Genomic DNA, 15,262 nt, shown 5'->3' with positions numbered 1-15,262 from the left:
AGCACAGGCTCCGGACGCGCAGGCTCAGCGGCCATGGCTCACGGGCCCAGCCGCTCCGCAGCATGTGGGATCTTCCCAGACCGGGGCACGAACCCGCGTCCCCTGCATCGGCAGGCAGACTCTCAACCACTGCGCCACCAGGGAAGCCCCATGCTCAGCTTTTGGTGCCTCGTCTACCCTTCACAACAACTCTCGCAGGAACCCTTGCTGTCCTCATTTAGCAGATGAAAAAATCTTCTCAGAGAGGTTAAGTAACCTTCCTGGTAAAGGATGGAAGGAGCGGCAGGTTTGTCTTCTATATTATGCTGTCCCGCTGACTTGAAAATGAGTGTGTGTGCCCTGAGCGTGTCCCCGGCGGGGACCGGAGGAAGGAAATAGTCACGGAAGACGTAGGAAGGAAAAAGGAAAATGTTGAAACTTTGCAACACAAGCGCTTCAATGTGATCCCTTGGGAGCCGGCAGGATGTGGGGCACTGAGGCAGGAGAGCCCTCTTCCCCCTCCACGCACCTGAACTTTGCAGGGTGAAGTCAGTGCAGACCAGGAAGATGGCACCATGACCTCTGACCCCTTTCTGCCCTAAGACAATGAGACTGTGGAGTATCTTCACAGGCCTCGGGTCAGAGAGGGGTCTCAGAGGCCATCCTGGCCAGCTCCTTGCCCGTCGCAGAACCCTGTGCTTGAACAGGCAGCTCACTACCTTACAGCCCTCTGTGCCTTAACAGCTCAGGTAATTAGAAAGCTTTTCCTTTTACTTGGCTGCAACCTGTGTCCAGAAGCTTCCTCCCACTGGGGCTCCACAGGCCACACCTTACCTCAGCTACTCGGAAGTTGACCACCTGGTCTCTAGGGAGAAGAGAAACACAGCAATCATGGAGTCCCTCCCCTGCCGTCCATCCTACCTGCTGCTTGGATACCACCAGCCCCTAGGGATGATCTCAGGGGTCAGGGGACTCCTCTGCCCAGCCTAGGGTCTGGGCAGGGAGGGCAGGATGGGACTGACCCCGCCTCCAGCTAGGGGAGTGGGTATGGGGGTGGCGGCAGAGGACCAGGTTGCCCTGGAGGCTTGTCCAGGGCATTGTGCCGGGGGAGAGGCGAGGGCAGAAGGGAGAATAATGCAGAACTGGATGGAAAGGCTGAGGAGCAAGCTGGCGGGCAGCCCTTGAGCAGACCAGGCCAGCCAAGCCTGTGACTCCTTCTTCACACTTGATCAGCCACCTGTCTGCCCAGAGCCCCAGAGGGGCCACTCTCCAGGTGTCCCGGACTTGACGTTCCCTGGACCGAAGCCACAAGAAATGCCCTGGGACCAGCCAGCAGGACCTGGCAAGTCCTCTCGGGTACGACCAGGTCTGTGGTCGCTTCTGCCAGGAGCCGAGAACCACTGTGGCCAACAGTCCCACGGAGCTGGCCAGATCCCCACAGGCTCCAGCCCTAAAGAACGTCAGCTCCGGGGAGCACACGGAGTCCTGTTGGTGCTGTCGGCCGCTCTGCCTCAACATGCATTTCCTGAGCACCTACTGTGCCACGCTGGGCACCAGGAAAGAAGAGATGAGTCACCCCTGGCCCTGCCCTCATGGCATCCACCCAGGGCAGGGACATCACGGGCCCCAAAGTACTTTTACTCCGTTCTGATTCCATCCCCACGGCCCCTGTTTGCTGAGCAGAGCAGTTATTATTCTTCTCCCCATTTTACAGATGATGTGAAATCCAGAGGGAGGTCACATGCGGGGCGACAATGGAGAGCTGAGATGTGACCCCACTCAGGGTCTGACTCCGAAGCTCATCCTCTGCCTTGCCTTCACCCACCCCTCGCACCAACCGAACAACGTAGAAAATTCCCCAATAATGGGCTCTCTTGGGGTTGAGCTCATAGAATTTGCGATCAGGCAAACCTGGGTTCAAGTCCCAGCTCTGCCATTTGTTGGCTGTGTGACTTTGGACAAGTCTCTTGACATCTTTGTGTCTCAGTTTCCTTGTCTGAAAAATGGGAATCGTAGTAGTCACTACCTCATAGGCTTGTTGTGAGATTTAATTGAGATAGTACAGCAAGCACTGTGAGCTGAAGATGGTGCTGTCACCATTGTCATTACTGTCACAAGGGGCATGGGGAGCAGGCAGACCCTGGGGAATAGGATTCTTCCATCTCCCTTCACTCTCAGACCTGACCCCAAACCCGGTTAGCGATGCAATTGTTAGCGTCCACATTCTGAAGGTTTTTTAGCTCCCAGACTAAGATGGGAGCCCCTCGGGGGCGGGGGTGGGTCATATCATCTCCAGGTGCCTCAGCCCAGCACAGAGCTGAATAACGAGCAGGTGACCAGTAACATTTGTCAAGTGACCACAGCGGGGCAAAGGACACAGAAAGTTCAGGCCCCCGTGTGGCTTCCTCCTTGGTCCTCCCTGGGTGCTGGCTGTGGCCGACAGAGGTTGGGGAGGGCAATGGCTGACATCACATCACAGGCAGACCCCACATCACAGGCAGGGATTTTCCCCTAAGTGTAGAATGGCACAGGGTGCAGCTATGTCCTCTCCCTCTTTCCTTCCTTCCCAGAGATAAGAATCATGGGTGTCTTATGCCCTGTCATTGCTCAGCTAAGGCCACACCCAGAGAGTCTGCAAGGAGGGCAGGGCTGGCCAGGCCTTCTTTCAGTGGACCCCTGCCTGCCCAAGGATGGGGGCTAGAGATGGGGGGTGGCAGCTTTCCACCCCGGGCCTTCCCAGCAGAGGCAAACAGGAGCTGGGGGCCAGAACATCCTTAAGAGAAGAGCCCTGAATGGAAAGTCAGAATCATGAGTCACTTCTCCCCTCTCAGCCTCAGTTTCCCCATCTGCAAGATGGGAAATTGTATGGCTGTGCTCCGTGGATTATGCAATTCTCATCTGTAAAATGGGGGCCAAATTCACAGGTACAATTAATTGGTGATATTATCCTCATCTAGCATGGGAGGAAACAGGCTCAGAGAGGCTAAGTAGCTGGCCCAAAGTCACACAGCCTGCAAGGACCAGCCTGACCCTAACTGGTGGTTACGACTGGTTACCAGCCATCTTGTTCTCTGCAGTCATCGAACTGACTCTCAGAGGCCCCATCCCAATGGAGCTTCCTCCTCTGGGGCCCAGGCTGCACAGAGCCCAGCCTTCCTTCTTGTCCAGGTCCGGAAGCCCCAGCCCACCCTTTCACTACATCTGGCAGCCTGGCTCAGACCACACCCTCTGCAGGATCCTCCTGAGGGATTTCTGGCCTTCCCTTTGCCGACTCTCCCAGCACAGCAATGGAGACCCAGGTGGGGGTATAGGCAGGGTCGTAAACGTGGCAGGGAAGGTGTGCAGGAGAAGTGCTTGGCAGGACTTCGGGTGGCCTTGGTCTCAAATGCAGAGTGACTGGGTTCTCTGTTCTGGGGCCCAGGGTGCATTTGGAGACCCAACTCAGGTCTCTACCTGCTGGGAGGCCAGGCTCCTGAAAAGTTCCGGCAGGTCCCAGCTCCCTCGGCACCCGCCCCTGGGTGGCAGCATTCAGAATCGCCCCCACTGCTCCCGGCCCACAGCTGAGGTCCCCCTCCTGGGCTCCCCAGGTGGCTGATGTCTTTGGCTGGGTGTGGAGTTGCCAGTTCCTTCCAGCCTCAACCCCACCTCCCACACGTCTTTGAGCATCAGGACCACTTGGCAGAGCTGAACGGCTGCTTAGAAGCCACAGCAAAGGGAATGGAAGCTTCTCTGGACATAGCAAAGGAGAGGACAACACATCACAGGGAAAGCATTTTGGGGGTCAAGGAGGCATCTACATCATGGGTGAGCGATCACCCCTCCATTCCCTGCATCTCGAGTCTTCTCTTGGGGTCCGCTGCCTGGCCCCGAGCCCACCACCAAGAGAGGAAGGTGGGGATTGGGGGGAGGAGAGAGAAGTGGAGTTGGAAGTGATGGGAGCAGTAGGGGGAAGAGGAGACAGTCAAGGATGAGGAGAGGTTCCAAGACCAAAATGATGGGAAGGAGAAGCGGGGACAGGGAAGGGGCTATAGGGCCAGAAGAGGGGAGGGAAGAGTGACTGAATGGATTCCCAGGTCTCAAAATGGGAGTTAGTTAGCAACGAGAACCAGGGAGGCAGGCACATCTGTAGACTTAGGGGGCTTCTGACCTCTGGTACCCTCTCTGATGCCAGTATTTTACGTTTCAAGAGCTCACACTGCGCCATTTCACATCCAGATCCTGTAACTCCCTGGCCTCTCCTGGCTCCGTGGACCTTACAGGGGACCCCGGCCTCATAATCTCCAAGAACCCTCGAATCTAAACATTAACATCACTTCCAATGAAGGAATGCGATACAGCAACAGGACGGAACAAGTAGGAGAGGAGATCCTCACCTGGTTTTAAATCCAGGTCCCAGCCCGGCTCTCAGAGCCTGTCACTCATCATGAATTAGTGTTGGCCTCAATCCTGTAATTATCCCTGAGGAGCACAATTATGTTTCATTGTACTTCTTCGCAAGTTAAAAGCATTAATTTACTTAATGTAAACATCAAGTATATATAGATCAGGACTACCCTGGTGGTGCAGTGGTTGAGAATCCGCCTGTCAATGCAGGGGACACAGGTTCGAGCCCTGGTCCGGGAAGATCCCACATGCCGCGGAGCAACTAAGCCCATGCGCCACAGCTACTGAGCCTGCGAGCCACAACTGTTGAGCCTGTGTGCCACAACTACTGAAGCCCACGAGCCTAGAGCCCGTGCTCCACAACAAGAGAAGCCACTGCAGTGAGAAGCCCGCGCACTGCAATGAAGAGTAGCCCCCGCTCACCTCAGCTAGAGAAAGCCCGCGCACAGCAACGAAGACACAACACAGCCAAAAATAAGTAAATAAAATAAATTTATTTATTTATTTTTAAATAAATTTATTTTTTTAAAAAAAGAATATATAGACCACAAGTTTTACAACTCTGTTTTGGCATTTTGGGTTTTTGAAATACAGGGAACCCCAGAAAAGAGAAGTGGTCTGGGTCTTTTCTCTGGCTCATCTGAGAGGCCCTACAGAGACCCCCTTCCCTGTGCTCCTGGAATTCCAGTCATCTTGGATCTAAGAGTCTATTTGGCTTTGAGGCTTGTGTAGGGCTGGGGGAGGCTTAGAAAAACTCCAGGAGATCGTCCCGAGCCCCACCCAGCCAGCCTTCTCCTCCATCCCTAAGGGTAAATGTTCATGTGATCTCCAGCCTGGGGCTCTGATTCTGGCCTCTGGGCAGCCAGGGAGCGCCAGGCTGGACGGCTAATGGATTCCCCATACCACACCCCCTCTTTTTTGGCATAAGTCCTCTGGGGACCACCTCCAAGAAAAGGACAGAGACAGCCAGGGCCATCTGGCCAAACCCAGGGGTTCGCGGTGGAGAGCTAGCCCGCTGGGGTGAGGGTGTAGGATCTGCAGAGCATGCTGAGTCAGGGGATTTCTAAGGTTCCTTGGGCTGGGACCCCCTGGGGCACACAATTACCCCCAAATAACCAGCCTAGAGAGCACATGGGGGAATGAATCACATCCCATGACTCCCACACGCCCATCTCCACTGGCTCTGGAAGGTTGGGAGTCTGGGCAGCTCAGGTGACCAGCACAGGTGACCCTCTTCTGGGGGGCTTCTGCCTTCTACCAGCAAGGCCAAACAGAGGCCCCTTGCTCAGCCTCAGCTGGAGCCAGGCACCTGGCACTGGGGGTGGGAGAGCCCCAAGTTCATCATCAAGTACAGCCCCTTCATCCTAGACAGCCAAGGCCCTGGAGTGAGCTTCAAGCTCCTCTTAAACCTTCCCAGGTTGTCAACACACGGCCCCCTTCCTCCACCTGTCTTGACAATTCTATATCACCTTTCTCCACCTATCAGAGACCTCAGTGGCTGGAAGTTCTTCCTTAGGTCTACTTTTAAACCAACTTGCTGCAGAATAAACTTCTGTTTTCTAGTTTAGAGATTCTCCGTGGCTATGATGCTAGTCACTACCAACGTCCAGGGTGAAGTTTCTTTTTTTTTAACATCTTTATTGGAGTATAATTGCTTTACAATGGTGTGTTAGTTTCTGCTTTATAACAAAGTGAATCAGTTATACATATACATATGTTCCCATATCCCCTCCTTCTTGCATCTCCCTCCCTCCCACCCTCCCTATCCCACCCCTCTAAGTGGTCACAAAGCACCGAGTTGATCTCCCTGTGCGGCTGCTTCCCACTAGCTATCTATTTTACATTTGGTAGTGTATATATGTCCATGCCACTCTCACTTCGTCCCAGCTCACCTTTCCCCCTCCCCATATCCTCAAGTCCATTCTCTAGTAGGTCTGTGTCTTTATTCCCATCTTACCCCTAGGTTCTTCATGACCTTTTTTTTTTTTTCTTAGATTCCATATATATGTGTTAGCATACGGTATTTGTTTTTCTCTTTCTGACTTACTTCACTCTGTATGACAGACTCTAGATCCATCCAGGGGTGACGTTTCTTGAAGGGCTGTTGGGTACAGGTCCCTCACGGTGCTCCCTCAGGACCCCAGAGCAGCCCCCTCTCCCAGAGTCCGCCAGAGCACAGCAGCTACAGACAACCAGGCAGCTTCCCCTTGGCTGGGCCACGGCCCACACTTGAACATGCTAAAGCATCTGGTGACCCCAAAGGAGTTTACAGATGGCATCGCCCCATGTTCCCACCACACACCTGCTGATCTGTCCTCTGCTCCTTCCACCCTCTGACACATGATGGGAAGAACAAATAGTGGAGGAAAGGGAACCCACAGAGCTGCCAGAGCGGTAAGCACTTCCCACTCTCACAGAGCCAGGGCCCTACACGTGCGTGCCCACACTCATCCTCCCCCTAAGCCATTAACATCAGTGCTGTTGCTTCCCCATTTGTCAGATGAGGTAACAGGCTCAGAGAAATGCAGCAGCTCGCCCAGTGTCCCACAGCCACCAGTGGAGCTACGATGAGGCCTCGAGTCTGTCCAAGTCCAGAGTGGGTGCTTTACCGCCACGCTAAACTGAATCGGGGGCTCAGTTCATCCTGCCAGGGCCCAGAGAGGGCCAGTGGCTTGGCCCACGCCAGACAGCAAGTCAGTGGCAGAGCCAGAACCAGAACCTAAGTCTCCTGGCTCCCAGGCAAACGCTTCTGTCCTCAGTCAGCAGCACAACCTATCATGTAGGGCCTGAGGTTCTGAAATTACCTTCCAGAAATAGCCATCCCCTGGGATGAGAACAGGGGTCTGGAATCGGGAAGATAGGGGCTCACCAGAGACCTCTTCCCTACTTTTGATGTTGAAGCGGAGTTACCAGATAAAGTACAGGACGCCTAGCTAAATGTGAATTTCAGCTAAACAGCCTTAAAAAAAAAAAAAGTATGTTCCATGCAATATACTAAAAAAAAAAGCATTTTTTAAAATCTGAGATGTAAACTTAACTGGGTGCCCTGTATTTTCATTTGCCAAGTCTGGCAACCATATGATAAAAGGGCAGCGGAAAATGGGATCTCTGTTAGCCACCCAGATGCAAGAGAACCAGCCCCACGCCAGGGCCCCCAGCATGACTTAGAGCTGAGGTCTGGCCTCCCAGGGCTCCTGGCTCTCCCTCCCCAGCCCCAGGCCACTGCCCCAGAGAGGGAGGCAGGGAGGTCTTCTGGGGCAGAGGCTCCCCTGAGGCCAGGTGAAGCTGGGCCCAGCTCAGATCCCACCTTATAACAGACCTCAGCCCCCACCTACTCTGGGAGGGAGACTCCCACCTTGACTGCCCCCTGCCCATCTGCAGGGTCTCTGGTCCCATCCGATCCAGTAGAGATGGAGCTCATAGAGAGTGTGTTGAGTTGGAAAGACCCCCAAAGACCCCCAAGACCAACTTCCTCAATGACCAGGTTGGGAAACTCACACTGGGCCAGGTCCCTGGACCTCCATCTGGGTAAAGTCAGGCCAGGAAGTATTGGGACCAACAGGGGAAGCTAATGCTTCCACTGCCCTGAGAGGTACCATCAGTGCCATCATCGCCATCATCCTCCTGGCAAACACAAGCCCCAGGCTTGTTCCAAGTTCTTTTCCTTTATTAAAAAACACATCAAAACATAAGCCCCAGGCTTATCCCAGTTCTTTTCTTTCATTAACACATTGAATCATTCCCTAACCACTCCGTCTTGATCCCAGTCGCCCCGGCTGGCCTTCTAGGAACGAGCTGCACCACACACACTGCCCCTCCCCACCTCAGAGAGATGGGTTGGCAAGAAATTGAGGGCAAAATCAGGGGAGACCAGTCCTGTCCCCCGTCTTGAGCAACAAGTCATTCTGATGCTCCACACAAGTTCCACTGGGATGTCAGAACGCAGAGCCCAGACCCTAAAGTCTGGCCCCAGGGCTCAGAGCTGGAACACTCATCCAGGGGCTTGAGGCCAAAGGCTTGACCCTGGTGCCAGGAGCCAGAGCCCCAAGATGGACCTGATATCCTAGTCCCTCTGCTCTGCTGTCCAAACAACCTCTTGTCAGCATCCTCCAACATGCCCCATTCGTCCACCAGGCGCCCACCCCGTTGCCGCGGGTCCTCCAGCCCAGCCCAGCCCAGCCCTCTGCAGCCAGGTGGGTGCTTTCGGCTCTCACCTGTAAACATCCACGTATGTTTCGATTCCCACCACACACACAGCGTAGGTGGGCTTCTTCAGGGACAGCTGCACAGCTCTCTGTGGGGCCATCCTGTCCCCCAGGCTCCAAGTCTCCGTGCGCCCTGGCTTCCCAGCTCCTCTCCTAGGCACCTCGTCTCCAGGAAGGAGCGTGAGTTCTGAAGTTTCGGTGCTTTCCTCCTCCCTTTTATTTCACACTATGACCTGATTAGCCTGCCTGAGCCCGGTCCCCACCTCCATGCCCATCCCTCCTCACTTGGGCCTGTCAATCCAAGAGGCTGAGGGAGGAGGCACCCAAGGCATCTCTGGGGGATGGGGAAGCGGGGACCCCTGGTGGAGCAGGGCTCAGCTGTCAGCAGAAGACAAGCTCCCCAGCAGCCCCCGTCCCCCTTTCTCTAGCTTCACCTCTATCCTCAGACTCTCAGTGCCTGAATCCACACGTTAACGATGTCAGCATTTTCTGAGGGCTCTGTGCTGGCTAAGTGGCTTGCAGATCTTATGTCATACATTAAGGGATCAGTTCGCACATAAAAGCACGGTGCAATCAGACTGTTCCGGCTCTGCCACTTAGAACCTATGATCTTGGCAAGTTCTTCAACCTCTCCATGGCTCCGTTTCTCCACGGAGAAGATGGCAGTTGTAGCCGTAGTACCTGTTCCACTGGGTTGATGTGGAGATTACATGAGCTATATGTAGGAGGGTTAGCACAGTGCCTGGCACCTAGTATTCACTAGAAGAAAGCCTGGCAACTATTACTAGTGTCCTCATTTTACAGAAAGAGTCTGTATGAGGGGACAGAGTCCCCACCTCCAGAAATGCCCAGCCTGATTAGGGAGATGGGAAACACACAAATGGCATAGACTTTTACTTGGTTACTTTTGATTTCGAAGATCTTCCTGGAACGATCCTTCTTACTGCCAACATACCTGATTGCAAGTGTTCTTGATCTGCAAAGTTCATTACACCCAAAAGCACTGAGGCAGAGTCTAGGTTTGCCACATGGATACGGAACCCAGCAAAACAGCACTTCAAGGATGCTCAATGATTTTGTTTCCATCACTCTCACCCCTCCCCATTAACCAGGACCTGAGCCATTTTGTTTATCTGTAATGTAATGTGGAGTATATAAAACAGGTTCCTGAAGAGCATGTGGGGATATTCCCATTAGAGAAGGATGGATGGATGGGTGGGTGGATGGATGGATGGGTGGGTGGATGGATGGATGGGTGGATGGATGGATGGGTGGGTGGATGGATGGGTGGGTGGATGGATGGATGGGTGGGTGGATGGATGGGTGGATGGATGGATGGGTGGGTGGATGGATGGGTGGGTGGATGGATGGATGGGTGGGTGGATGGATGGGTGGATGGATGGGTGGGTGGATGGGTGGATGGATGGATGGGTGGGTGGATGGATGGGTGGATGGATGGATGGGTGGGTGGATGGATGGGTGGGTGGATGGATGGATGGGTGGGTGGATGGATGGGTGGATGGATGGATGGGTGGGTGGATGGATGGGTGGGTGGTTGGATGGATGGGTGGGTGGATGGATGGGTGGATGGATGGATGGATGGGTGGATGGATGGGTGGGTGGATGGGTGGATGGATGGATGGGTGGGTGGATGGATGGGTGGATGGATGGATGGGTGGGTGGATGGATGGGTGGGTGGATGGATGGATGGGTGGGTGGATGGATGGGTGGATGGATGGATGGGTGGGTGGATGGATGGGTGGGTGGATGGATGGATGGGTGGGTGGATGGATGAGTGGATGGATGGGTGGGTGGATGGGTGGATGGATGGATGGGTGGGTGGATGGATGGGTGGATGGATGGATGGGTGGGTGGATGGATGGATGGGTGGGTGGACGGATGGGTGAGTGGACGGATGGGTGGATGGATGGATGGGTGAGTGGATGGATGGGTGGATGGATGGATGGGTGGATGGATGGGTGGATGGATGGATGGGTGGGTGGATGGATGGGTGAGTGGATGGATGGGTGGATGGATGGATGGGTGGATGGATGGGTGGGTGGATGGATGGGTGGGTGGGTGGATGGGTGGGTGGACAGATTGGAAAGAGGGAGGAAGGCAGGTTGGTGCATAAAGAGCTGTCTGCAAAGACGATGATGATAACGGTGAGGCCAATGGTGATGATGATGATGACAGGTGATGATGAGATGCTAGCAAATGCATCCATAGCCCTCACTGTGTGCCAAGCACTGTTCTAAGCCCCTTCCATGGATTTACTTATCTAATCCTCACGACAATACTGGTTGACAGGTACTGATTAAGCCTGGAATCCCAAGTTCAAACGGACCACAGCCTGGGTGTGCAGGGTGTGTCTTTTATGGGTTGTGGGCAGGGCAGGGGCCTGGGCAGGTCATGGTGTCTTAAAAAGAAATGTACTCAGAGCTGGAGGAAAGGAGGAGGCAATAGCAGAGAGTGGGCAGAGAGGCTGAGAGGAACACAAATATCCCCATTTTACAAGAAGAAATCGAGGCACCGACAAGTAAAGACCCTCTCAAGATCTGTAGCTGGAAAGTGGTCATGCCAGGACTTGAGCCCAGGCCATCTGACCCTAGAGGGGCTTGTACTGTGAAGGCCTCTACCTGGGAGGAAGAAGAGCGTGTCCTTTTTACCTTTTCTTCGTGCTCAGTTTTTATAAGCAAATATTTTTACCTTTGAAAAAAATAAAGTCTCTCTTGGAAGAAAAATAAGAAGAGTTTCCTGCTCCCAGTCTCCCTGCCCACCCTCTGCAATTTGCTCCCTTCCTCTAGTTTCTTCTGGTTCTGAGAACACTTAAGACACCAAGACCTGCCCAGACCCTTGCCCTGCCCACAACCCACAAAAGGTACCTCCTGCACACCCAGGCTGTGGTCTATTTGAACTTGGGATTCCAGCCATGATTCGTCAGGTCTGGGAGGAGGAGGGGTGGGGGAGCCTGATGACATCATGGCCCCTCTCCCTTCTGGCAGGTAGGACACAGCTGGGTTTGCCTCCAAACACAACGCTGTGCAGGGGCAGAGGCCAGGGGGTTGCTGGGTGACCATGAGACTCCAGCACAACTCCAGGACGTCCCTGGAACCACCCAGGGAAACTGTAGCAGGGAGGGGTTCTGGGGCTGGTGCTACCATGCCTAGCGCCTCATTTTCCCCATTCTTCAACAATTTTTTTGAGCACCTACCATGCGCCGGCATTATTCTGGCACTAGGGATACAACAGTGAAACCAAGTCCCTGCCCTCATGGGGCACACAGAGTAGCAAGAGGGACAGAGAATAAACTGGGAGGCTAGAGAGGGGGATGTCAGGAGGTGATGAGGACAAACAGAGCAGGGTACGGCACAGAGAGGATAGGGGTGCTGCTTTGATCAGGGAAGGTCTCCAAAGAAATGATACTGGGACAGAGATCTGAAAATGAGACCTTTGTGATCTCAAGGGCTCTTCCAACCTCTTGGTCATCTAGGATTCCATTCTCCCTGCTCCAGTCTCCCTGTCCACAAAGCAGGACTGTTGATCGAGCTCAGAGTTTCCAAATGCCTTCAGGGGTCAGGCAGATAACATGTGTGAAGCTACCAAGTACAAGACAATAGGGACAAGTGGCGACTGTGGCAAAGGGAATAGAGCCTGCTTTGCCCAATGTATTGAAATTCAATGTTTCTTAAAAAGCAGAACACTATGGCTCAAGCAAAACTAACTCATTTGTAAGTCAGACCTGACCCTTGGGCCTTTAGTTAGAGACCCCAGCACTGACTGTTTATGAATTGCTGGGTAAGGAGGGTATAACTCTGGTTGGGGAAGTCATATGATGCCCACGGGGATAAGCTACCTGGGCCCAGGTGAGCCTTGGCACCATCGGGGCATGGAACCTGCCTGTCTCGGGCCTTGTGACCAGTCAGAGTAGGTTCTGAGCTGTTCCCATGATAGCTGACACCAGCTGTGGGCTCTTCCACTCTGGGGGAGCCCCCCCCAACACACACACACAGAGTCTGTGCCTGAGCTTTCCTAGGACAACAGTGGAGGGAGGGAGGGAGGGAGGACCTGCAGAGCTTAGCTCCTAGACACCCTGCCCTGTGGCCTTTCTCCATGCCCCACACCCCTGAGCACCACGGGAACAGTTCCCTCTGCTTTCCAGAATCCTCAGCTTCAAGCTGGAAGGGTTCCTGGAGACCATCAGACCAGCTCCTCCATTTTCCAGTTGGGTGAGCCAAGGCTCAGAGAAAAGCAATGACATCCCTGAGATGACATAGCAGTCACTGGATCCAAGGTTTTCCTTCCTTCCTTCATTTCTTCATTGAAAAAACATCTATTGGGCACTTTCTGTATATAGGTGCTGTTCTAGAAATCAGAGTTCTCACCACCTGTTGAGTCCTCTCAGTTTCTTATATGGGCACACCCCTCTGGGACCTCCCAGGTCACCCCCAACACCCTTCTGTGCCCCTGATACCCAGAGCAGAATCCTGGACCCCCAGGTGGATGGAGGAAGGGCCCCGAGGGCTCTCGAAACCACTAGGTGGCATTTTGGGGGTGCTTTGAGAAGCCCCGGTTCTTTATGTCTCAGAGCAGAAAGAATTCAGCAAAAGGCAAAGTGATAGATAAGAAGCGATTTATTAGAATAGGACGCTTGTGAAGCTGACAAGCGAATGGGCAAGAGGGTGCCACGCCCCAAGAAGTTAGTGGGCTACAGTTTTATAATCAAAGGAAAAGTGGGGAGGAGGAAATAACCACCTTCTTCCTCATTCTTGAGCAGATGTCATGCTTCCATCATCAGCTCCTCCTCCAAGTTGGGCCAGGGAGTTTTCTTGTCCCTATGTGGTCAAGCCACGACTGTAAATGATTGATTTTTATGTGTGCAGAGAGCACGTCCTAGGGGTCATTAACTTACTGAGCTCACTGGGCAGGATGTGGGACTCATGCCACCATTGTTTTATCGTTTTGGGGCATGTCTCATGCTTCTGTTGAATTGTTTCACTGTTAAGCAAGCTTGCTTGCTTTTGTGGCTAAGCAAACCTCTTTTCTTGAGTGATCATTAACTTACAGGGGTCTCCCATACTTTTTTCTTTACTTACAATCCCCTAGTGGGATTAACTGTTTAATTTGTCCCTTTACTCTCTCCCTATTACTCTGATTCAGCCATAGTGAGAAGGCAGGATACCCACTAATTCCTGCAGGGCCAGAGCGCCTGGGGCTAGCGGCTCTAAAGGCAGGAAGTGGTGGGGGCCATGAGTCACCCAACTGGATCCACACTGTCCCCTCAGAGCCCCGAAACCCCAGCCCAGGTCACCAGGGACCTTCAGGAATCACCAACTCCTTCCTCGGCTCTGGGACATCTATGGCTCCACCGCGTGGGGGGACTGGACTGGGCAAGGTCTAGGCCTGCGGGGCTGTGGTCAGGTAAGATCAGCCCCATCTCTGCAGGTGGCCGACTCAGCTCCCTCCGCAGCACATCTTCTCCTTCCCCACCGCCAGCATCGAAAGTCACACCACCTGACCCGTCTGCTCTCCCTCCCAAATCTCTCTTGACCCCACCCCATCCTCTCTGTCCCCACCCTCATCCCCGTTGCTACCCTGGTCCCAGCCACCATCATCTCTCAGCAGAGACCTGAGCTGCCTCCTGGTCCCCCAGACCCCAGACTGACTTGCATTCCACGCTGCAGGCAGCAGTGATCTGTTTGAAACCTACATCTGATGACATCATCCCCTGAGAAGCCTTCCACAGCTCCGTATGGTCCCAGGATAAAGGAAGGTGGGCAAAGCCTACAGCTGGGGGCTGCTGTCTGGGGTTCCAGTCTGGGCTCTGCCATTTCTTAGATTTCAGGACCCTGGGCAAATGATTTACCTTCTCTGAGGCTCAGTCTCCTAATTCATAAAGCCTGGAATAATGTAGAAATTATTAAGGACATATGTAAAGTGCCTGGGGCAGAATGGATCCTCAAAAAATAGAAATTTAGGAATTCCCTGGCAGTCCAGTGGTTAGGACTCGGTGGTCTCACTGCCAGGGTCCTGGGTTTGATACCTGGTCGGGGACCTAAAAGCCCATAAGCCATGCGGTGCGGCCAAAAAAAATTAGAAACGTAGCCTGGCATTCAAGGCTCCCAGACCAGGCCCCTGACGAGCCTCCTTCACTCAGTACCTGGCCCCTGTCTTGATCATTTTCCTCTGGGCTGCACTCCTTCCCTTCCTGGGGGTTGCTCCCTGACCTGGGCTTTTCCATGAACCTCTGGCCATCAGCAGCCTTCCTGCTCTCCCTTCCCCATTTCCACGTCTCTTCCTCCAGCATCCACTCCACAGGAAGACTCAACGCTTCCACTTCTTTCATGGATTCATAGCCCACATCCTAACAGAAAGGATTTGAGACAGCTTACAAAATACATACAGCATGTGACTGATCTTTTTAAGTGAGAAAATGAAGTCAAAGAGTGGGAAAGAAAGAAAAAGACAGGGAGAGACGTCCTATCTGGTTGGCAGACTTAGCTGTGAGTTTCCTGGTGGCCCAGGAAAAAAAGGAAATGCAATCAATTCTGTGAATCATGGTGCTCAGAAGTTAAAACTAAACCAGTTGAGGAATAGAAGCCTGGCTCTTCCAGGCCCTGAGAACTGCGAGAAATGCCCCCACCACTGGGTGTAGTTTAATAAATGGGGCAAGGGTGGAATATTAAACTAATATT

At 53.4% G+C, this 15,262-nt stretch overlaps 1 protein-coding gene across 1 annotated transcript in view; it reads right to left on the bottom strand.

The window, feature by feature from the left end:
• The window catches only part of PADI1 (peptidyl arginine deiminase 1), a 33,675-nt gene extending 24,944 nt beyond the window's left edge, over nucleotides 1–8,731 (bottom strand). The window contains exon 1 of the mRNA XM_067711618.1: nucleotides 8,577–8,731. Coding sequence (XP_067567719.1) covers nucleotides 8,577–8,668 — 92 coding nt within the window. The 5' untranslated portion in view covers nucleotides 8,669–8,731. The remainder of the gene's footprint in view (nucleotides 1–8,576) is intronic.
• Between the last annotated feature and the right edge of the window lie 6,531 nt (nucleotides 8,732–15,262).

Source organism: Pseudorca crassidens, chromosome 2 (assembly GCF_039906515.1).
Source record: "Pseudorca crassidens isolate mPseCra1 chromosome 2, mPseCra1.hap1, whole genome shotgun sequence".
NCBI lineage: Eukaryota > Metazoa > Chordata > Mammalia > Artiodactyla > Delphinidae > Pseudorca > Pseudorca crassidens.
The sequence above is the reverse complement of the archived record's forward strand: the minus strand, read 5'-3'. Positions and strand labels throughout refer to the sequence as shown.